General features: G+C 36.5%; 1 protein-coding gene across 7 annotated transcripts in view; it reads right to left on the minus strand.

Annotated features, from left to right (window-relative positions):
• Positions 1-25,350, minus strand: part of Mtdh (metadherin) — a 62,866-nt gene that overhangs the window by 12,636 nt on the left and 24,880 nt on the right. For 2 of the 7 annotated variants that reach the window (XM_029469659.2, XM_021183136.3), the window contains exons 3-8: positions 16,385-16,469; positions 15,520-15,696; positions 14,130-14,195; positions 12,401-12,631; positions 9,119-9,208; positions 6,847-6,945 (exon numbers count right to left, since the gene is read on the minus strand). In XM_029469659.2, coding sequence (XP_029325519.1) covers positions 6,847-6,945; positions 9,119-9,208; positions 12,401-12,631; positions 14,130-14,195; positions 15,520-15,696; positions 16,385-16,469 — 748 coding nt within the window. The remainder of the gene's footprint in view (positions 1-6,846; positions 6,946-9,118; positions 9,209-12,400; positions 12,632-14,129; positions 14,196-15,519; positions 15,697-16,384; positions 16,470-25,350) is intronic. The other 5 variants (XM_029469657.2, XM_021183137.3, XM_029469658.2 and 2 more) reach the window with 5 other exon arrangements.

Raw genomic sequence — 25,350 nt, forward strand, 5'->3', positions numbered from 1 at the left:
CCTCTGTCTATTTTTAACCTGGCCATATTTTTATACCAATTTATTTTTTAGGGTACAGAACTAAGCTTTATTTAATAATAGTACCAAAATTATATACCCTCATAATACACTTGTCCCATCCTTGTAAGTTTTTCAAGATCAGGCTCTTCAGGTTTACCAAATCATGACAGACTATGTAAGCTCTTTTTTCCTTTTTCCTTTTTCCTTTCCTTTCCTTTCCTTTCTTTTCTAATACTTCTAGCCTCCTAACATTTTCAGATGATTCAAATGCCTCTTTTTTGTTTTGTTTTGTTTTTTTGGTTTTTCCAGACAGGGTTTCTCTATGTAGCCCTGGCTGTCCTTGAACTCACTCTGTAGACCAGGCTGGCCTTGAACTCAGAAATCCGCCCGCCTCTGCCTCCCAAGTGCTGGGATTAAAGGCGTGCGCCACCACCGCCTGGCTCAAATGCCTCTTATCTCATGATTCTAAAAGTATCCGCGCCACCCGCAGGGTTTTCGTCACCACAGTCTTAAATATATGTTTATCCTAGCATTCTGAATCCCAGTCTCTGGAGGCATTGCCATTTTACTTAGGAAACTATCACTGGTCTATGCTAGAGGGGAGCACAAGCCTTTGCTTCTCTTTGGCTAAGTTAACTCTTCCCTCTTTCTCTGCAAACCATTCACTCTCACATACATTCTTATAGTATCCAATTACAGCCAAGTTTTATTTAAGATGACAGAGATTATACTTTACTTCAAAGTGGTCAATAAATCTTCCTAGCATTGTTTAACTATAAGGAATCTATCAATTTCTCACCATTTTTTAATGCTACTAATACCAAATACTAAGGTTTTTTCACATGCACTCTATTGCTTCTGGTATTTCTACAGCGTTCGACTGATCTGTTCCTAGGATAATGCTAAACATGACTTGAACACACATTTTAGCAACAAGGAGGCACATGTGCCTATTTTATGCTTATTGTTACTTTTTGCTATTTTAATTTTCCCAGGTAAACTTTTTGTTCATAGGAGAGATACTCATAGATCTTCACAAAAGCTTTAATACACATCGAGAAAACCAAAGAATGAGCTGAGAGAATGCTCACAGGGAAATGAACAAACAAACGAACAAACAAAACCAAAAGATTCTGCATAGTATGCTCCCAAACTTATGTGAAGAAGACACACATTAATAGTAAATATTGCCAATTTCCTCTCCTCATGAAGAAGTTCCTTAGTAAGCTCTAACTATGTAGTAGAACCAGAGTTAAGTTGGTCCAAGAGTTTTAAGACATGTGCAGAAGCCATTCTCACATGCAGCTAACAGTCTAACTATTCAGTGGAGATATGTAAACATAATAAAAGAATGACATATTTTTACCACAGGGGACCGTGAAAATAGAAGAGTGGGAAGACCCAAAGTAAGCAGAGCTTATTGTTCAAGAAAATGTGCAACAAGTGATTACAAGGGTGAATGAAGGGTGCTACAAAAGACAGACTTTTCTTCCATCTCAAAATGGATCATCATGTATTATGAGCTGATGAATATTCAGTCAGTACTTTAGAGTACTAATATAGAAGTTAAGAACAGGGCCTCATTGTCAAACAAATGTTCATTAATAACCCTTTATCAATGTGACACAACACTGCTTAATTTTTCCTCCTTTTCTTTTCAAGACAGGGTTTCCCTGTGAAGCCCTAGATGTTCTAGAACTCAGACATCTGCCTGTGTCTGCCTCAAGTGCACCATCAAGCCTGGTTTAGTCCTCCTACACACTGCCTCCTGATTTGCTTTTAGGTGCATTGGTGTTTTGCTTGCATGTGTGTCTATGTGAAGATGTTAGATCTGATAGAACTGGAGTTACAGACAGTTTTGAGCTGCCATGTGAGTGCTGGGAATTGAACCTGGGTCCTCTAGAAGAGCAACCTATGCTCTTAATTGCTTAGCCATCTCTATAGCACCCTGGCTAAGTTTCTTAATATTAAGGAGCTCTAAATAAACTTCAAGGAATGCTAACAAGATGATATAAGATACACTTAAAGCAGTAGTTCATAGCAATATAATAAACAATCATCAAATGGCAGCTATTGTTTTTAGTATCAATGATGACATTAGGCATTTATAATTAAAACTGGTGGATTTCTGAGAAATGTCTATGAGATACACCTTGCTCTTTATTTTAAATGCTAGGAATTCATTCCAGGGCCTTGCCCATTATAGTTACATCCCACCTCTAATATATTTGGTAACTTTATCCATTAGTCTCATCTCTAAGACTGATTTCTAGAAAAGAGACTATCAAGTAGAGTTCAGACAACTAAATATACAGCATACTACTAACATATGACACATTTCCTCAATGGATATTATAGAGTGTGTGGGAAGAAATAAAAATCTAATTTAATATTTAGTGAATTACTTTTTAAAAGGCATAGAAAAGATAGCTTTCAAGCCTGGGAAATAACTGCACTCTCTGGTTCAGTTTCTGTAAAAACATTAACAGAAGCATAAATCTGTGGTGACTACATAAAATCCTACGCTATTTTTTGTTTATTGAGTGGAGGATTAATTTTTTCATTAACTGTGATCAAACAAAAGCTACTTAACAGCTTAATAACCCAAATCCAAATACTACCCAGAGATTTTCCAATGACAATGCTCAAGATTCAAAGGTTTACTGTGTTAACAAACTATGTAGTTTTTGTCTGTTTTTGTAGGACAGGGCTTTGTGCAGGCTAGGCAAGCACTCTTATCAATGAGCTTTATCCCCATCACTAATGAACTTCTTGAACAGTTTTCTTAAACATAGTCATACTGTATAGCCTACCCCACTCCCCACCCTTGACTGTGTAACAGCCCTGTCTGTTCTGGAACTTTCTCTGTAGACCAGGCTAGCCTTAAACTCAAAATACTTCTGCCTCTGGGATTATTAAACAGGATAATTTCCCTACCACTATTTTTTTTTTAAACAGTCTGCCAATGCCTTTTAAAAAAGCTATAATATATATATATATATATGGGTAAGGAATTTCTCTCTTCATTTACTCTTGTGGAATGTTTTAGGTTCAAGTATAGCATTGTTAGCCTCAATCTGGGGAACAACTATTTTTAACAGAACTCTTGTAAACAGTAAGTTTTATGATTTAGTAAAACACAGCTATGTTTGAAAGACACTCTCCAGTGTTTAAACACAGTATCAATACTCCATTGAATAGCTTTTTGCTCACTTGACCTTCCTTTGTCATCAAGTTAACTTGTCCCGCTGCTGCTGCTCCAACATTCGCTCACAGCAGACCCCATGTTTCCAAGCTTTCATCTCAGACTAGAGATCAGAGACTCTCCAGGAACATTCCAGGCTTCTGGCACCAGATTCGGACTATTAAAGCACCCTACCCTATGGACTAAGTGTTGTCCTACAATTAGAAGACTGTTGATTCTAATTTGTGGCAAGCTGATATTAAAACCAACTATAAGATACTTTGTATTTCATTCTATAAATCAGGAGTAATAATTAATGAGTATAATAATTCAGTGAGTTAAAAAAAAACACAATAAAGATGATATACATACACCAAAATAAAATTCAGAGAAAATAAGTTAAAAAAGAAATTGTGGACATAGAACACTGCCAATATAGCGCAGACAACATAAAGAAGGCATTCTTATATATTAAGTATAAAATTTTCTTAGAATAATATCTTGTTCAGGTTGGCCCTGAACTTGATACTGACTATAATCTAGAAAAGATTTTTGAATCCCTGATCCTGTCTCTTCCTTCCAAGGGCTTCTACCTCCCAACTACTCAGATTTCACTCATTTACCTCCACACTTAGCTTTCAAAAAAAAAAAAAAAACAAAAACAAAAAAAAAAAAACAAAACCATATTTTTTGAGTCAGACAGGATTTCTCTGTGTAGCCCTGGCTGTCCTGGAATTCATTTTATACACCAGGCTGGCCTCGATGTTAGATGTTGCCTGACTCTGCCTCCTGAGTGCTGGGACAGAAGGTGCGTACTACCACCATCCAACATTTTTCTGTATTTTTATTTTATGTCTATGCATGTGTGCCATGCCCATGGGGGCCAGAATAGGGTATCAGATCCCATGGAGCTAGATTTCAGATAGCTGTGAGCCATTTTGTGTGTGCTGTGACTGAACTCAAGTCTCCTATATGAGCAGCAAATGTTCTTAGCCCCTGAGCCACTTCTTTAGACCCACCAGGACCAACCCCTCCCAATAAGATTGTTTATTTAGTAATTCATTTTTTGTATATTCATGTTTATGTATGTGGAAATGAGAGGACAACTTGTAGGAATTGGTTCTTTGCTATAATGTGGATTTTGAGGCTTAAACTCAGGTTGTAGTAAGGCTTAGAGGCAAGAACCCTTATCCTCTAAACTATCTTCCCAGACCACACTTTTTTAAGTATCTAGAATCTTACCAATCTTACACTTTTATATGTAGTTTTTCTTTCTTTTTCAAACTATTTCTTTAGCAGCCAAGGATGGTTTTTCATATTTAAAAGTTTTGTACGGGTAAGGTAAAAATGTCCAGCAGGAAACCTGCGGCTGCTTGTGCGGTGTTCTCATTAACGCTCAGCAGCCCAGATCCTTTACTGGTGCTCTCCTGTAATCACTCCCTGTGATTACTGTAGACACAGTTATTTTTTCCTAAAGCAGCATAGATTATTCTGTCTTGAAAACCCATGCTTTTGCATCCTTATACACCACTATAATTTAAAGTTTTCTCAAAACTATTCAAAGTATGCAGAATAAACTATTTGTTCTATATAGATACTTTTATTTTTTGTTTTTTTTTTTTCCAAGATAGAATTTCCCTGTGTAGCCCTGGCTGTCCTGGAACTCACTCTGTAGACCAGGCTGGCCTCGAAGTCAGAAATCCACCTGCCTCTGCCTCCCAAGTGCTGGGTTTAAAGGCATGCACCACTACTGCCCGACAGATACTCTATTCTAAATCCAGGATTAAAACTAAACTTTCCAAGCAAGTACTCTTAGTTGGGAATCGTGGTACACACCTGTTATTCCAGAACTCAAGGATTGAGAATTTGATGCCAACTGGGCAACAAAGTGAGAAACATCAACACAACACAGCAAAACAAGTCTTTTTTGTTTTTCAGGACAGGATTTCTCATGGTAGTCTTGGCTGTCCTAGAACTCACTTGGTAGACCAGGCTAGCTTTGAACTCAAAGATCTTCCTGCCTCTGCCTCCAAAATGCTGGGATTAAAGGTGTGCACCTCTTCCCCCAAGACACACACAGAGTCAGTCAGTCTTGATCTCATCTTTGGAGATGGGCCTCTCTAATCATCTTTCTAACCCCATTTCAATCTTTAAGGGCTCTGCTTCATTCACTGTGTTACAAGCTTGCCTTCATGATGATTATTTTTATTTTATTTTTTCCATTTATATATTTTTATGTGTTGTGGCATTTTGTCTACATGTATGTCTTGTGATTGTTATTTTCACTGTGACTGTAACAAGCAGGTGTTAATGAAAACAAGTGGTATAAGACAAGACCAGCAAGGCTTAAATTTCTTTTCCATTTAACTAGCCTGTAGAAAGTTAAACTTTTTTTTTTTTTGGCTTCAATTCCTTTATCTGAAAAGTGTTAGGAAAAACTGCATCTACTTAATACACCTGTTTGAAGTATTAAGTGAGATGCAGAAATCTGGGACCAGTCCTGGGCAGATGATTTGTGCTTACTTTCATCACCATTACTACTACTAAATCATTACTTTTGTCAAACAGTACACTAAACATTCTACAAAGAACTGCATGCAATAGCTGGGACTGTGGTGCCTGCCTTTAATTCCAATACTTGGGAAGCATAGTAGGAAGATGGATCACCATGAGTTCTAGACTAGCAAGGGTCATTTAGTTAGATCCCCCCTACCCGGCCCCCAAGCACTATACACATATATAAGAATTACCAAGTTTTTCTTTCAGGAGGTTTCAACTCAAAAACAAAACCCATTTAAAAAAAAAAGTCAAAGAAAGAAATAACATCCAGAAGATAATTTTAAAAAATTATTTAAAACCTTTTACATAAAACATTAAATCTATACTTTCTTTTCTAAAATAGAGAGCAAAATGACAGAATATATGCAAGGTAGGAAAGAATGTGACATACAAATTCAGAGGAAAGAATGAATTCTGAAATTTGGAGTTCTGGGAGGTGGGCAAACCTTATAAGTTCGCAATTTTAAATGAAGATAGTAAGCTTTTTTAATATGGAGACAATTTTCTTCTTCTTATTTTAACTTTTATTTTGAGACAGGATCTTGTATTCTTGTCAGACTGGAACTCCTACATAAATCAGACTGCCTTTTAACTCACAGAGATCAATCAGCCTTGCCTTCGCTTCCTGGCACAATGGGGTGCCACAATGCCCAGGTTACACACATACACAACTCTCCCTCCTTTTTAAAAATTCTTTCTTTTAAACATATGTTTCTATTGGAAATTGGGCTATGGTTGTCAATTAGCACAAAAATGTGCATATATCACAATTAATTCAAAGCCATAGCTATTGTCTATTTCTTCTTTTATACTAAAACCAGCAAAATAAAACTATTTATTTAAAACAGAAAAGAAACCAAAAAATTAGTCCTACAGAACTAATAAAACTAACACTGCCTTAGTCATTACAGAAAGTCAGTTTTAGTTCCATAAGTATTCAGAGTCAAGTTCCAAGTAGTATATATACAGTTGCTGTTAAATTATATTACTATGACCTATAAAAGGGGTAAATTAGGATTAAAATAAGACATAAAGCATGAATTCAGGGTGCTAAAAAGAAAATTCTGAGAGAGAAGTAACTGAAAAAATTTAAAAGGACATACTTAACCCAGACCATTCATCATCGATATAAGGTTGATTACGGCTAACATCCCACTGATAATCAGAAGTGGTAGACTGAGAAACTGGCTCAGCAGTAGATCCTTAAATGAAAAACGAATGCAATAAAATTAAAAATGGAACTTCCTAAGGATGTTTCACAACAAAAGTTCTAAACTTTTCACATGGACTCTATTTCCTATTTTTCCTAAAAGAAAATTTAGACATAACAAAAGAGTTAAATGAAAAGCAAAAGTAAAATTGAGGGCAATTTTAAATTGAGTATAATATAACTAGATCTGAACACCACCACCACCACTTCACAACAATTAGAATCTGACTTGTCGTCTGCAAATTAAAATGTCGAAAAAAAAAGTTCCATTTGTCTTCTTAAAAGATAAAGCAGTAAAAGAAAAAATCTCATTGCTAGATGCCTCGGGACTCAGAAAAGGCGATTAGGAGATGTCTGAGTTAGCTCAACTTTTAGGCCACAGAAAGTTAAAGAAAGAGAATTAAACCAGAGAGGTGAGACAGAGAAAAGTCAGAGAAACAAGAGTTGCTGGAAGTTTAGAGTTATGTTCAGATGCACTGAAAAGAAGAGAATATTATTTTCTAAGTTTAGTTGTTGGAAAAAGGATGAGGGGGAGGGGTTACAAGGTTTCTTAAGAACCAGATGAAAGCAGTGGTGGCCCAATGTCCAGAACTTTTTATGCAAAAATCTGAAAATAGTTTTGGGGCATAAAAGTCCATGAATGTAAGGTCAAAACCAATTGCGCTACGGCTACAAATTAATTTTAGAATGCAAATTAGCATTCTATCAGGTGCACAGAGACACACATATACATGCTACCTTTTGAATCCAAATTTCATGCGCATTAAAGAGTCCTTAGGTGACTCTGATAGTCACTTGGATTCAGAGCCACTGACAGGAAAAACTTAAGAAATACAGGTTCCTGGTTAGAATAAATAAAACTAACAATCACTTCATTACCTCATAGTCTTAGTTTTTACATTTCCACTTAGTTATGTAGACGGATTGCTGATATTTCACTAATTATATACTCAAAATGGTAATATATTTTAATGTTAAATTAAGCACATCACCCTACAAATGTGGTTAATATTTAGCATATCAGCCACTCAAGTTGCATAAATATAACCTCATTACTTCAGTAGCTCCTACTGCTTTCTCTGAATGTATGTGCCGCATAGTCATAAAATGAAGGAAATAATGAACTTGCTCTTCTGGAAATGAAATATGGTCAACAAGACGAGGAGTTAAACTGCATCTTGTAGGTCAACTCCAACCATAATTGGCCCATTAACCAAAGAAAATTTCCTATTTTTTAAATGGCTGAAGAAAAGGTCAAATGAATAGTGTTTTTAAGTCAATATACTTATTTGTCTTTGATCTCTAACTGCTTTCTTGTTATCATGGGAGAGCTGAGTTGATAGTTGTGGCAGTGACAGTGTGGCCCACAAAACCTAAACTATTTACTATTTGCTTCTAGGCAAACATGTTCCAGACATCATGAAATGACATCATTAGTAAAGGAAGTCCAGGAAGCTTTGTGAATCAAGTAGTATAAATCAAAGTGCCTCCCTACTTATATATTTGATAAAATATGTAGCTTCTGTTGATTAATAAAAGACCTATCCATTTAAGTGATGCTGGATTGACAGTTTATAGTGTATATACTGAATCAACAGGTTCTTAAAATAGCTACTGTGTATGTGTCAAAGAGAGGCTTATTTATAAATTCATAACAAGTAAAAGTGAATAGAAATATGCCAAATTCAACTTAAAGTTTGGTAGAGTGTACTAAGCATGTCCTAACCCAGCAGTTCTCAATCTGTAGGTCATGATCCCTTTCACAGACCATCAGAAAACACAGATATTTACATCATGATTCATAACAGTAATAAAATTAGTTATATGAAGTAGCAATGAAAATAATGTTATAGTTGGGGGTCATCACAACATGAACTGTATTAAAGGGTCATAGCATTAGGAAGATTAAGAACTACTGTCCTAACCTAAAGGGAAGGTCTTCCAGGTGTATTTATACTAATAAATTGCCAGTGGTAGACCACAGAATCCATATCACTGGCATATAAGGACTTAGATGCCCCCTACAACTTAAAAAGACCTTTGCTATTACATATATTAATTATGTTGATAGCAATATATGATGTTAATCAATTTTCTAAATAATAAGTACTAAAATCAAACAAAAATGTTTTGGTTAACTGAAGGAAAGACTGTTTTTCACATACCAGAGACAGCAGAGTTAAGTGTGAGAGATGCAAAAGAAGCAGAGTTCTGTTGAGAGGCACTCACTCCCCTAGCCACACTAGACCAAGCAGCTGGCAAAATAAAAAACGTCACTTGCAACCTTCAATTTGCAAAGAACTTGAAAGATGTACAGATTTAAAACTATGATAGCAATATTTAAAGATTATCTTAAAAAATGAGAACTAATATTCTAGCAATAGCTATTATTTACTGAGTGTCTACTATGTGGATGGCTCTTTTATACACTGAGTTCTAATCCTTAGAGCAACCCTGCTAGGTCATTTTAGAGCTAGCAAAATGATTTGCAATACTTAGAAAACTGCTTAGGTCTAACTGTTTCCAAGCCTACTCGTTCCACTATACAATCATTTCTATCATAATTTAAGCAGGTACTTTACACTAGGCACCAACTTGGTGCCTGACATTCATTACAATCAATTCTCACAATTACTTAAATATGAGGTTCATCAGGCTATATAACTAAATGCCCAACACACTCCTAGCAGGTCTGTCTGAACTAGTCTATTCGTATTTACTACACCATGCTATCTTTTAATATTTTCAAAGTATTTTTCTGAAAACAGAATGACACTTTGTAATAGTAGGCTACATAAGCGTGTAGCACTAGAGACTTTCTGACCTAGTGACAGCCTAGGTTCTTAGTGTGTAAGTACATGCCATGATGCCCACACAATGACAAGCCACCAAGCATGCATTTTTTTAAGGTGGCTTGTTACTCAGCATGGCAGCATACACACCTCCTCAATGACCCATCATAAACTTAATACAGTTCTCTTTCAATTTCAATAAATTTTAAATCCAGCTAGGAAAGCCCATCTATCTAATTTGCTGCCTAATTTTATCTGTAACAATACTAACCAAACACTACCTAAATCCATGCTCTAATAGTAAAACTATAAAGCTTCTATAAGTAAACTAGAAATATATTACAAGGTCAGTATTCCTAACATTATTCCATAAACCTGATCATTTCTTTTACTAAATATGAAAGGATACTTTTAGTATGGCAATTTTGTTCTTTCTGTTGAAAACGATGGTAGGAATTTAGAGATTATCTTTGTAGACAAGATTTTTGTTTTTCTAGATAGTTTTTGGACATTACAGGTGAGGAGAGCAACTTGAAACAGAATTAGTGAATGAATCACAATTTGCTTGTTGAGAGATTAGTCTTTTAAAAAGGATGGAAAGCTAAGGAAGACATTGTGGGTGTTTTGTTTTGTTTTCCCTCACAAACTAAGCACTTCCTTGTATTCAATACTACCCAAATTAAACTAAGGTATTAAAAATATCTGCCGTAACTACAACAGAAAAAGACTGCATGTTCAAAGTATGGCATGGTAGCTCACAACTCTCATTTCCAACATTTAGAAGGCAGACTGAACTGTCCATGAGTTCCAAGCCAGCTTTGTAAACAGTTTTCTAGGCTAGCTAGGGCTACATAGTGACTCTGACAAAATAAAAACAAAACTCCCGAAAAATAAAATAAAAAATTATTTACTATATGGGGAATTATATAATTCTTTTTTGTTTGTTTGTTTGTTTTGAGACAGGGTTTCTCTGTGTAGCCCTGGCTAGCCTCGAACTCAGAAATCCCCCTGCCTCTGCCCACCCAAGTGCTGGGATTAAAGGCGTGTGCCACCACGCCCGGCTTTTTTTTTTTTAAATTCAAATTTAAAAAGCCAAAAAAGAAGCATAAGGCCACTAGACAAACAGCAAAGAACATGAATAGGTAACTGGTGAAAGATGCAGAAATGATCAATTAATTCATGGGAAAAAAACCTAACTTGCATCAGTGATTTAAAAGTCAACAAAAAATAATTTATGTATTTTTTTGCTTATCAAAACAGAAGACTAAGAAAAAAAAAGTTCAACCTTGGTAAGTAAGAATACGATAAATGGTCACTTACACTGAAGATGAAAGTATGAGAATAAATGAAAATACACTAAATACATTCATATCTCTTTAACCCCAGTTATTCCCAAGAATCTATCCTAAAAAAACACACTAAATGTAACATTACCTAAAATAGTTTTTAAGGTCAGATACAGAGTGCTACAAACCTAGGTATAAATAGGTAAGTAACAATATTATATTTAAATGATACAGCACATAGAGCCACTAAGTAAGCATGCTTATAAGAATAGGTAAGACCTTTCTAATCAATTTGGGGATGGGGAAAAAGAAACATAAAAATGCATATTCAATTTAGTTTATTTTAAAAACCAAAAATTATACACAGTGGAGGAAGAAAAACAAATACAAAAACTGACTGCAGCTGTCACTAGGTGGTATGATAATATGTTTCCCCTTACTTATTTGTAATTTTCCATATTTAATAAAGATTTCTTTTTCTATAATGTATAATAAGCACACATTGCTTAGATCAATGCCTTTCAGTAGAAACAAACTACTCAGGTACTAATTTTTACCATTAAAATCTAGGGAAAAATAATTATAACAGGCATGTATATATAGGCTATAAAATGGATGCTATAAACTTCTCTAGTACTTTTATTTACTATTTTTATTTAGATTCAAACTGCTAAAATCTATTATGTCTACTCACACATTACATTTATGATATCACTAAGAATATACAATTATGGGCTGGAGAGATGGCTTAGTGGTTAAGAGCACACTGACTTCTCTTCTAGAGGTCCCGAGTTCAATTCCCAGCAACCACATAGTGACTCATGACCATCACCCTCTTCTGGTGTGTCTGAAGTCAGGTACAGTGTACTCATAAATAAACAAATACATAAACCTTTAAAAAAATATATATCAATATCACACAAGTCTATTAGTTAGCTCTACTGATGAGCAAATGTGATCAAGAATGTGAAAGCACTACACAGAAAGTAAAGGATGTTAGTCATGTTAGTGGCTCTATTCTGTGCAAAGAATCTAAGATAAGTTAATTATCACCATTACTTCTGCATGGCAAGACTAGTATTTCTTTGTGTGTGTGTGTGTGTGTGTGTGTGTGTGTGTGTGTGTGTGTGTGTCTGTCTGTCTCTCTCTCACAGTATCTCCTGTAGCCCAAGTTATTCTCTAACTCATTTGGGACTGAGGCTAACCTCCCGATCCTCCAGCCTGGGATTGCAGGAATGTGCACTACTAACATGCCCAGTTTAGGATTATTTCTATTAATGGCTTGCTTTCCTTCACAATTCCTAAAAAATTCAAGCTGTATCACATTACCAATTTTAAATAAATTAATTTTTTTTCTAAAAGTTCTTACCAATGCCAGAAAATATTGAGCGATCACTCCAATTCCTTCCCCAGTCTTTCCCATTTGCATTAGTATCACCAGTGTCTTGAGTCCAAGCCGATGGCTCTGTTTTCCTCTTGCCTGCAGAAGCAGGTGGGACAGAGTTCCACTTCTCCTCACTCAATTGTGAGGAGAGTTTTACAGACTTTTCACTCCAGCCTCCTCCATTGACAGTAAGATTTTCATTCAACCTTGAAGAAACTTAAAAGAAAATAAAGATTAAAAACAGATATATGGTTTCTTGTTAAAAATGGGGTAATTCTGTAATCAGTACTTAGTACTTTTTCCTTCCCTCTTAGTGTTCTTTAAGTAGCCTGAGTATAAGAAGGTAAGCTATGAAGTTCTTTCATAATTTTAAAGTTTGTTTCTGAGATAGGGTCTCACTATGTAGCTTACATTAGTCTCATGGTTCTCCTACCTCTCCCTCGATATGCTGGGATTACAAGCATGCACCACAATGCCTGGCTAATAGATTCCTTAATTTAAAAGTCAACAGAACATGCATACTAGTGATGTTCTCAATAGCAAAATGACTAACTGAAAACACATATCTAGTATACTCTGAATACTCACCCACTATGAAAATGAAGACTTCTCCTTAGTTACATGTTCTTTCCTTAGATATAATTTTGTATATTATATTACGTATAATGACTGCACATTAGAACCAAATGAGAAATTTAAAGAGACTCTATGGCATCAGCCAAGACCAAATGAATGTCAGGACCTCAAGGATAGAATCCAGGCTTTGAGTGTGTGTGTGTATGTGTTTGTGTGTGTGTGTGTGTGTTTGTGTGTGTGTGTGAGAGAGAGAGAGAGAGAGAGAGAGAGAGAGAGAGAGGGAGAGAGAGATTGATTCCAAGATGGGTAGCCAGAATTGAGACATGAGGCATGAGGGCATGGAGCAAGCAATGGTGTTAAGACCAAGCACAAAGGGATGGAGAGATGGCTCAGTGGTTAAGAGCACTAACTCTTCCAGAGGTCCTTAAGTTCAATTCCCAGCAACCACATGGTGGCTCATAACCATCTGTAATGGGATCCAATGCCCTCTTCTGGTGTGTCTGAAGACAGTGGCAGTGTGCTCACATAAATAAAGTAAATAAATCTTAAAACAAACAAACAAAAAAGAACAAGCACAAAATGAGAAGGTGACACTTTTCCTGTGACACTTTTACTTTTAGGCTGGTATACTGCTCTTCCTGCAGTGATGAAGAATGAGCGAATTAAGTTAATTTTGTTTGTGAAGCACTCAATAACCTTAAACTATATTCATTATAACATATTTGATAAGCCATTAAAATTTATAAAACTACATTTTCTTAAGATACAGGATAGTCTTTTATCCCAAACATGCCCATATTACATTCATGTCCAACAAAGATCCTTCTCACTTGGATTAAATGATGCAAGAAGCAAAACTGTACATAAATTACTACTGAATGTTTATATATATATATATATACACATACACATGTGTGTGTGTGTGTGGGGGGGGGGAGCTACAACATACCAAACTCTGAGTATGAATGATCTTCCTTTTCCATTTTTCAAATTCTCTGGACTATGATCATATTAATTAAGAAATTAAAAATAACTTTAATCCCTTTTCTTTCCTTTAACATCATATAAGGAAAGACACACGTAGCCAAGTTTCTATTTTGATTGGCCTTCAGGTTAAGTGTCATGTAATTTCTCTCACCCTGCAGTGTAGAATCTCCTTTTCCAGACTTAAAGTTGCTAACTTGAACATTTAGATGAGAATCACCTGGGTCGAAATAGAAATAAAATTTATTTAATACTAAACAGGCCACTGTGCACATTAAATCAAGCGGAACATACAATTGTGATCTATAATAAATTGCTCCTTCAAGTGCCAGTTTTGACATTGGAAAAAGTGATTTTACAACATATTTCACATGTTCACAGGGAATTGAGTCTTTATCAATTAAAATGCCAAATCCTAGAAAATTGCCAAAATACAACTAAGGGACCATTATTCTGCAATGCTTCTGAATTCTGAAGGTTCTTTTAGGTAGGAACTGAAACATTGAGCTCTGAAATTGGATTCAACTTTGCCTCATCTTAACATGAGCTGCCTTTTCAATAATCCCAGAAGCAAGCACACCAATTTAAGAAAACTGTTGCCACATTTGGGATTATAACATAGGAAATATGGTTAAAAAGTGAGAATTTATGTTTTAACATAAAAATTCCAATTCTCTGGCACAAAATAAGCACAATTATCACAATGTACCAAAACCAAACCAAATTCAAATCCCATGAAACACAAAGTGCAAGCAAGGCAGGCATGCCCAGATCAGTAAGAGTCACCAACAAAAACACTCAAAGCATTGGTAATATATGACAGCAGAATGAATAAGGAAAGTTCATTACTGTACTATGGCAACAATTTCAGTTAAGTCAGCAGGCAAAACAAAACAAACAAACAAAAAACAAAGTTAAGAAGGTGATCTGCTAACAACTAAGGGATAGAAAAAAGGGAGGTCACTAACAAAAGACAAAGGAAATAAACTAGTGCTCCCATGAAGTAGCTATCAATATTGGATTGCTTACGCATCTGAGTACTTGGTAGGAAGGACATTGGCTCAATCATCTTTGAAATTCTGGTTTAGCTTTATTAATACCTATAGAATTGCCAGAAACAAAACAAAAAACTGGGGTGGATAGACAGAACCTGCACTAACCAGAACATGCTTGTTTCATCTTGGAATGAAAGTGCCCAACATGCAGAATGGTGATAAATATTCCATTTAATCAATGTTTTATCCACTGTAAGAAATGGAGATGTAAGAGGATTGGGGCAAAGCAACACACACAAGGAAAAGAAGCAACAACATTCTCTAATGTGACTCAAGGCAGAAAGGCAAATTTTAATTTAATAAGCCATTCATTAGGCAATATTAACAACACTGCTGTTACATGGTAAACCAGGATGTGGTTCACAAAACTCTCATGAAGAAGGGTATATCAGCACAAAGTTAGCAGTTCAAAAAGATTGTGACATATTTTGTACATCTGGCTTAAAGGAGTTTGATTTGATGTACCACTCTTATGTTCCACTAATATACCTTTATTCTTCTTGGAACCAACAGGAAATGATGCAGTTGTAAGTTGCTCGGTGGTAACTGTGATGATATTTTCTATCCCAGGGATAGTTGAATCCAATGAACCAGAATCAGTCAGCACTTTATCACGTTTACGCTGTTGTCGTTTCTCTCTGTGACTAATTTTAGTTTCCCAGGCTCCTGACATAGCCCGAGAAGAAAGATGTTATTCAGTAGGGAAGACAAAAAAGTTGTAGTTTTGAGGGGAAAAAAATAGGGTGGGACAGATATAATAAATTTAGATATTAAGCTAAAAACCAAGAGTGCTGATTATATTAATTTACCCTAAGAATTTATCCTAATCTCATGTTATACTAGGGAAAAAAACTATTTTTATTCTAGTTTTGTTTCTAACAAAATGTGTCAACTACAGTTAAGAAAAAGTGACAGAAAAGAATTGTCTCTTATCTTTTTATCCTGTTGGGTAGAAGTGACAGGAGAGTTATATGCTCCTGATACATGAGTTTAGGGTATGATAATAAATGGCTTATTCAAGAATTTTGCACATAGCCTTTTAGGAATGGTATATTTAAGAAAAATGGGAAACTCCAAACCATATTTATAGGAAACAAAGACAAGATGAATGGCCTCTCAATTGCTCACAATATTGAGCAAACATAAATTTAAAGAATAAATAAGCACTATTAGATGCTTAAATGATTTAGATAACCAAAGTGTTTCTTAATAACATCACAGATCTTTATGATAAAATTTATGGCAATTAAAAAGTGCTACATACAAGATTAAGTGAAACAATGGAGCTTTTATACCACACACCTCAGTTTAAAAACTTAAATATTTTCTATAGGCCTTTCCCTTGCTCAAATACCTTCATCAACTTCCTTTCCATCATGGCGTGAACTGTTTTGCACTGCTTTAGCATCTGACTTTGATTTCTTCTTATTTTTCTTTGACTGAAATAGTAAAATAGAGTATTACTTGTTTTTGAAAAGGTAGGAGCCAGTAAAATACATAATGAAATGTATGAAACTGACAACTAAGATATTTCAGTTTGATTAAAAAACCAGTGTATTAAGGTAGCAATGAGAGGTTATAACTGAGTGGTTGGTTACTTTATGCTAGTTACAGTAATTTTCTAATTTATTCTCCCCCCTCCCCCCCAAGACAGGGTTTCTCTGCGTAGCCCTGGCTGTCCTGGAACTCACTCTGTAGATCAGGCTGGCCTCGAACTCAGAAATCTGCCTGCATCTGCCTCCCAAGTGCTGGGATTAAAGACATGCGCCAACACTGCCCAGCTTCTAATTTATTCTTTAAAAATACAGAAGGTATTACCCCATTTTAGATACGAAAAAACAAAGGTAGAATAGGTTCTACCGTGTCATGTTAAATTTAGTAAGTAAAGTTAAAATGGAAGGTTTGCTTGGCCCCGAAACCACACTATGCTCTTACACAAAATGTGTCCTATATTATAGTAGAAATAGAATACTGTAATATACTGCTCTAGGAATAATGAAATTACAATCCACCATCACTTTCCAAAGGAAAATTATGTACCAAATAGTGGTTTGATTGCATAAGATATATTGCTGATACCCTATGTACTACTAATCAATGAATCAATTGTATAAAGCAGGGAGTATTTGGTCAAAGCAAGGTGGAAAAAAAAAAACCCTCAGATTGCATATGCTTAACAATTCAATAAAGATAAAAATACCAACACAAGATACATAAATTCTGGAACAGTCTTCCAACTCCTTACTGCTAATTTTATATTCTCCTTTCAAAAGCGCGCCAAAAACTCCACATGATTTCTGTATTTAGATAGATGTCTCCAGAAAAGAAACAACATTAACAATATAGTAGGGTTTTGGTGCTGTTGCTTTATTGAGATAAGCTCTCCTTTACCCTAAGCTGACCTCAAATATAGCAGAGGATAACCTCAAATTCCTAAGCCTCCTGCCTCTTCCTCTGAAGTGCTGGAATTATAGTATCGACACACTTGAATTATAGGTGTGCACCACCACACCCAGCCTTAAATATCTGGTTATACATATACTGTAGTCACTCATTTAGTTACTTACTGAGATTAGCTATTCACTCATTACTGTATACCATCTTTAAGTTATAGGTTATTCCAGGCAGTGGTGGTGCATGCCTTTAATCCCAGCACTCAGGAGGCAGAGGCAGGCAGATTTCTGAATTCGAGGCCAGCCTGGTCTACAGAGTGAGTTCCAGGACAGCTAGGGCTACAGAGAGAAACCCTGTCTCGAAAAACCAAAAAAAAAAAAAAAAAAAGAAAAAGAAAAAAAAAAGTTACAGGTTACGTTTTAATTACAAGATATTAATAATACAAATAAACAATAGTATAGCTTGAATGAACTGAATAGATGGCATTAAAATGTTTTTCCTATCTATGAGGAACTTGCAAATAGAATCAGCCTTATACACTTGTGAGTTTTCCATCTACCATTTCAACCAACTTCATTTGGAAATACATGGAATAAAATGCTCCTGTACACAAGCACAGACTTTTTTGGTCAGCATTACATTTGGTCAGAATAATACAGTATGAAAACTATTTATATAGCATGTATTATTAATACTATAAATAATTTAGACACAACTAAAAGTATGGGAGGATATATGTGATAGATATTACAAATAAAGTAACATTTTATAGTATAAGGGATTTAAGTACCTGTACTGGCTAGTTTTGTGTCAACTTGACACAGCTGGAGTTATCAGTTGAGGAAATGCCTTCATGAGATCCAACTGTAAGGCATTTTCTCAATTAGTGATCAAGGGGGAAAGGACCCTTGTGGGTGATGCCATCTCTGGGCTGGTTGTCCTGGGTTCTATAGGAGAGCAGGCTGAGCAAGCCAGGGGAAGCAAGCCAGTAAAAAACAACCCTCCATGGCCTCTGCATCAGCTCCTGCTCCCTGACCTGCTTGAGTTCCAGACCTGACTTCTTTCAGTGATGAACAGCAATGTGGAAATGTAAGCTGAATAAACCCTTTCCTCCCCAACTGCTTCTTGGTCATGATGTTTGTGCAGGAATAGAAACACTGACTAAGACAAATTGGTACCAGCAGAATTAGTGGGGTATTCCTGTGACAACCTGACCACGTTTTGGGGAGGACTGTGAAAGGACTTTGGAACTTTGGGCTTGAAGATCCATTCGTTGTTAAGAGCTCTGTCAGATGTTGTGTAGGAGCTTGAAGATAATGTTGAGAACAGTGCAGAAGATGGAGGTCTGGCTTGTGAAATTTCAGAGGGAAAATTAAAGACTCTTTTCAGGGCCATTGTTGTATTGATTGTGAAGATTTTGTAGTTCTGGTTAGCTGGGGCTGAAGAATCAGCTGTGGTTAACAAGATACCAGAACTACTAAAGCAAAAACTTTGCATTACTGGGACTATTGATGCTGGTTAGCTGGAGCTAAGAAATTAGCGGTGATTAAGAAGAGACCAGCATCATTGAGGTGACATCTTCTGGGAAGTATTTTCTGAAAGCACAAAGAGGCTGCGTTTCAGAGATAGGCAAGGTTGTACTCCTGCTGCAGCGGGACTTGGTAATATGTAAGGGCCACCCAGGTGGTGCTGGTTTTGAAGACATGAAGTGGTTGCGCAGAGCGGCTGAGGCTCGGCACTGTGAGAGGCCATGGAAGGCCATTGGTGAAGGTGCAGCTTCAGTTGCAATTGAAGGCCCAGGACTGAAGGGATCATACAGTGTTTTGGAGATGCCAGTACCACGAGATGACCACCAAGAGCAGCAGCAGCAGTGGAGTACAGGCATCTGGCGCCTAGAGGACGACGTGTGTGCTACAAAGGGCATGGCTGGAGAAGTGACCCAAGCCCTTGGAAGAGCCCAGAAGATCGTGAGTTGAATCCCAGACATTTGGTGGTTGGAGATTGATTTTTGCTTTTGATTGTGACTGTGCCCTGATATTTTCCCTCTTGAACGAAGAAACTATTTTAGTGGATCCCACAGTTAAGAGACTTTTAATTGTAAAAAGACTTTGGATTTTAAAAGAGATGGATATTTTAAAGAGATTGAAAATTTAAGAATATGTAAAGACTGTGGAATGTTTAAAGTTGTTTAGACCTTGGGGATGAATGGGAATGTAAGGGTTGAGGCTTACTAGTGATGTGTCTGTGTGTCAAGTTGACAAGGGGTCAATTGTACTGGCTAGTTTTGTGTCAACTTGACACAGCTGGAGTTATCAGTTGAGGAAATGCCTTCATGAGATCCAACTGTAAGGCATTTTCTCAATTAGTGATCAAGGGGGAAAGGACCCTTGTGGGTGATGCCATCTCTGGGCTGGTTGTCCTGGGTTCTATAGGAGAGCAGGCTGAGCAAGCCAGGGGAAGCAAGCCAGTAAAAAACAACCCTCCATGGCCTCTGCTTCAGTTCCTGCTCCCTGACCTGCTTGAGTTCCAGACCTGACTTCTTTCAGTGATGAACAGCAATGTGGAAATGTAAGCTGAATAAACCCTTTCCTCCCCAACTGCTTCTTGGTCATGATGTTTGTGCAGGAATAGAAACACTGACTAAGACAGTACCTAAAAAGTATTGGTATCTGCATGGAGTTCAGGTGCCAATACCATACAGAGATCAAGGGACAACTATATTCTTCAATGGTATGAATTGTGAAATGTAGTAAAAACTGTTTTAGACATGACAATCTATTTGTAAAAAATACTATTTTTTATAAGTTGTTTTATTTTCTTCATAACTGATCTGCATTTGGCTTTAAAAACAGTTTTTATTATCATGTATTATGTTTAGCATACTGCTTTACTATATTTACTAGATTGTTCATGTCTACTTTTTAAAAGAATTGTACTTGTAAAACTACCATTATAATATTCTTTAGCCCTAAATAGAAACCTTGACTCCATTAGCAGTCATTCCCCAGCTCTCTTTCTTCACTGAACTACTTATTTCTGTCATTACGATTCACAAGAAACGGTAACACATTGAATAGCTGCTATAGTCCAGAGCACAAACAACAAGCTCGGTCTATTAAAGACTAGAGAGGTCAGTGTTTTAAGCTTTAAAGGCCAGATGACGTTGTGACAACCGTATCTCTAGTATTAACTCAGGCTTACACAACATAAAAGTGAACTGATGGACTGTTCTGATAAAACTTTATTCCTGAAAAAAAAAAAATCAGGATAGATTTGAGAGCCAGAGTCTGCTGTTTCCAGTTTAGAAAAGAACTGCCTAGCATAAATATAATGTAAGTTGTATAGATAAAATTAACATTTATAAAATAGTTTATAAAGCTAGACATTTAATACAATATATCTAAAATAATATCACTTCAATGAGTAATCTATTATTAAAAATAGTCTAGTGATTTAATGACTAATGAAAAGACGAATCTAAGTCTTTGATATCTGGAGTAATCATGGCTAATCTTGTCTGAAACCTAGTGTATACAGTATATCTAATCTCAATTCAGATTAGCTATATTTTGAGTATTTAATATCCACATGTGGCTAGTGGTTTCTATAATCAATAGTATATGTCTCCAGAAACTATAGTAAACATTCCTCCTTTACAGATAAGGAATTTGAGATTATAAGGAGATTGCAGAAACCCTACAATCATGGGTTATTAAGTGTGAAACTAGGCATAAAGTCCAATTCTAAATCCAGACTTAGCACTTACAAATACCCTGTTAGTTTAACTAATTGCCAAAGCATATTTTAATAGTGATAATTAAAGATAAAATGATTTATGTAGACAAATCAAGGTAGAGGTGAGCTAAAAAGCTTCCTTTCTGCTGTCTTGCTTTCAAATGCTAGAAGGTGCTACAAAGGCTGCTGGGGGAGAATTGTCATCAATGGTCTCACTCTGCCAGGCAAGATGTGCCTGAGAGGTGCAATAGAGGAACAACTGGTATGGAAGTAACCGATCTCTTTGACTGGATCTGAGGCCTGCTCCAAAGGAGGGAATTCACATTTAGTACTATAAACATTAAAAAGGAGGTGGTGAGGATGAGGCCATATGCTTTAGTGAGGAAGCTACAATGGTTTTGTTAAAGAAACACGCTGTAACTCTCAAAGTGCTTTCTAAATATTTGTTTATACCAGATTAGTGCTGCTGTCAGCTTTGGTAAAGAAGCTTATTTTTGCAATGGACAGTGGTTATTTCAGAGACTCATAATTGTTCAAAATACCGAGAATAAATGACTGAAATGCTCAGCCCTACATGGGACATCTCCCTTGGGGGCTTAAAGAACAACATGGAAGAGGATTTTTGGAAAGGATACAAGAGCCAGAAGATGAGGCGGAGTGTAGTTTTATAGGCAGGATATGATTATTACAGTCTAACCCCCAGTATCTCCATAAAACCTGTGCAAGATGAGGCTTGTCAACATTCCATCATGGAGTGAGGAGATGCTTACAAAGCCCTGTCCCTCTCTGAATTATTATAGTTAATGGGTTCTTTGGGGGGCTAGGGTGAGGCATTTTCTTCAGTCATGTAGCTACTGGATACCCATGTTCCTATAATACCTTATCCATGACCCTCTGAGATTAAATTGAGTTGTATAGCCCCTGGGGTTATACAAACTGGGGAAAAAAAGATAGATTATAGTTGCTCCAGTATACTAAGATTTGTCAGTAAATACCACCTTGGACTAGACTTAAATATGCTTTAACTTTACCAATATCTTTAAAAGTTTTTACCAAAAATATACATTCAGATGAGACTGAAAAATATTCAATTAAAACTTTAAGATAAACATGTAATACATAGTTATTTGTCCCAGTTATCTCACTGACAAAGCCTTCTTTTGTGTATAGAGTACATTCATGTTATGAACATTCTGCTCCTGAGCTCTATCTCTAGACCTAACTCTGCAGCAGAAGAGGCAAGCCTTAAACTTGTGATTTTTCTTGTCTTGGCTTTTCATGTGGCTAAGATAAGAGGCCTGTACCCTGAGGTCTCACTTACTGTCTTACACTTAGGAGATCTACTATAGCTAAGATATCTAGGGGAAACCTTGACACAATAGCTTAGCTTTCTTGTAATTATTCTCCCAACCGTATTTTGTTGTCATGTTCCACCATGAAATCAGGTAGATTATTAAATCTTGTCCAAACAATGTAACAGTAAAAATCCTAAATAATTTGATTTAAAAATATAAATAATCTGAATACATATTTCTGAAAAGGCAACATGGCCAATAAGTATATGAAGAAATGAGCAACACCCCAATCATCAGGGAAATGTAACTCAAAACTACAGTGAGATATTACTTTACCTAAGTTAGAATGGCTCTCTCTTATCAATAAAACAAAACAATGGCCGGCTTGGGAAAACTGCTAATTAAGGTCAGAGTCTACCGTTGACCTGATGGTTTTGTGGGGCTTGGCTTGTAATGGAGGCCGTTTACTTGCAGGGCTTCTCTGGGGAATTGTAAGCTCACATTTGCCTCAATTAGATTACAGGATCAATTTCCTTTCTTTCAATAAGAACCTGTTCAGTCCACACCCAAGATTCCTGAAATGCTTCTCCATCCTAAGCTATCCTAAGCCCAAAGACATTTGCCCATCCTGGATGTTCCTACCTTTATTCCCCCCAAACTTTGTAAGTACTAAATCACCCTAAGGAAAGATGATTGCCTCCTGATAGCTGGCCCTGGTGTGGTCATTCATGAATCAGCAAACTGCCCATGAGGGCAGAGAGATGGTTCAGCAGATGTGCTTGTAATGCAAGCCCGAGATCTGATTTTTATCCAGAATCTGCAGAACCTATTTAATGTAGTGGCTGGCATGCATCTGTAATCTCAGAACTACGTTGAGGAATAAGGAGGTAGAGACAGGAGTATTCAGGGCAGCAGAATCAAGAGAGACTCTGTTTCAAAAAGGTATGAGAGAATCAATTCCCAAATGCTGTTTCTGACCTCCACACACATGTAGCACACACATGATGGTGAGCTATACATAAAGAAACTGTACTGTTGGGAATGTAAACTGGTACAGCCAATACCACAAAAATTATGGAAGGTCCTCAAAAATAGAAATAGACCTACTGTATAATTTAGCAACACTCTGTTTAGATATATATCCAAGGAAGTGAAATCATTCTGTCAAGGAGATATTGCATGCTTCCATTCAACTGGGGGATTTTAAAGAGTTAGTAAGGGGCAGGAGAGATGGCTCAGCAGTTAAGAACACTGACTGCTCTTCCAGAGGTCCTGAGTTCAGTTCCCAGCAACCACATGGTGGCTCACAACCATCTTTAACGGGATCCACTGCACTCTTCTGGTGTGTGTCTGAAGACAGCTACAATGTACTCATACACATAAAATAAATAAATCTTTAAAAAAAAGTAACATGGATATATATAACGTAGAATAGAGGTCACTACAGGGTATGAAGTGCAGGGAAGATGACAGAGGCACACAAAATTTGGGGCAATAGCTCTAATGTTCTCCAGAACAGAATGATAATTATAGTCTACAACAATTAGTCATACATTTTCAAAACAACTACTGAAAAAGGGATCAAAGATACTCACTAGACAGAAATGCTAGTATCTGAAATGATGAAAGACACTGATAACCCTGACTTGACAATTACATATTTATATTCAATTATGTTATTAAATGCCATAAATAGGTACAAATATTGTGTCAATTAAAAAAAAAAGCCTTTTCTTGAGTGAGCTCTATACAACCAAGATTTATAAGCTATTTGCTATGTGTCAGATGTCAATTTTGAAGCTAAGTATAGAGAACTAAATGCTAGTGAATATCAGCTCTGCCAAACACATAAGTAAACAGATAGCAGGAAACATTCCCATCTTCAAGTGCTACCTTTACCCTCCTTATATTGAAAATACATTCTTTTCTCATACAAAATATCCTGACTATAGTTTTCCCTCCTCCTACTCTTCCCAGTTTCCCCTATTTGGATTCCCTTTTTCCTTTATTAGAAAAGAGCATGCTTCAAGAGACAACAACAAAACATAGCAAAATAAAACATGGTAAGATAAAACAAAGACAGTCACAAGTTGAATAAGGCAAACCAATAGAAGAAAAGGCACAAAGAGACTCACTTGTTTACACACTCAGGTGTAAGGGCTACCTTCTTAATGCTTAACTCCCAGCAAATCTATACTAGTGTATTCTTTCATCTCCATTCCTTCTAAACAAAACAAAAACAAACAAACAAAACCCTAAGATGTGCTGCTTGGAAGATAGTTCAGTGGGTAAAGTGCTTGCTATGCAAGCAGGAGGTCCCAAATCCAGATTTTTAATACCTATGTAAAAGCTGGGTGTGATGGCATGTAACAGATCTCAGGAGCTGGCTATTCAGCCAGTCTATCGAAACAAAGTTCCAGTTTTAGTGAGATCTTGTATCAGAATACAGTGGAGTGGCTGGAGAGGTGGCACAGTGGGTGGTTAAAAGCACTTGCTGCTCTTGAGAGGACCTGGGTTCTGATTCCAAAATCCACACGGAGGCTCACAACTACCTTCAACACCAGTGCTAGAGGATCTGACACCCTTTTCTGACATCCTCAGGTTTCTGCACACATAGAACACACATAAGCTCATGAAAGCAAATATGCACTACACATAAATGTCTAAAAAATTAATACAGTGAGAAAACTGATTGAAAAAGACATTCTTTTTTTTTTTTAATATTTTTATTACATATTTTCCTCAATTACATTTCCAATACTATCCCAAAAGTCCCCCATAGCGCCCCCCACTTCCCTACCCACCCATTCCCATTCTTTTGGCCCTGGCATTCCCCTATATTGGGGCATATAAAGTTTGCAAGTCCAATGGGCCTCTCTTTCCATTGATGGCCGAC

Source organism: Mus caroli, unplaced genomic scaffold (genome assembly GCF_978045245.1).
Source record: "Mus caroli unplaced genomic scaffold, Mus_caroli_1 scaffold_16, whole genome shotgun sequence".
Taxonomy (NCBI): domain Eukaryota; kingdom Metazoa; phylum Chordata; class Mammalia; order Rodentia; family Muridae; genus Mus; species Mus caroli.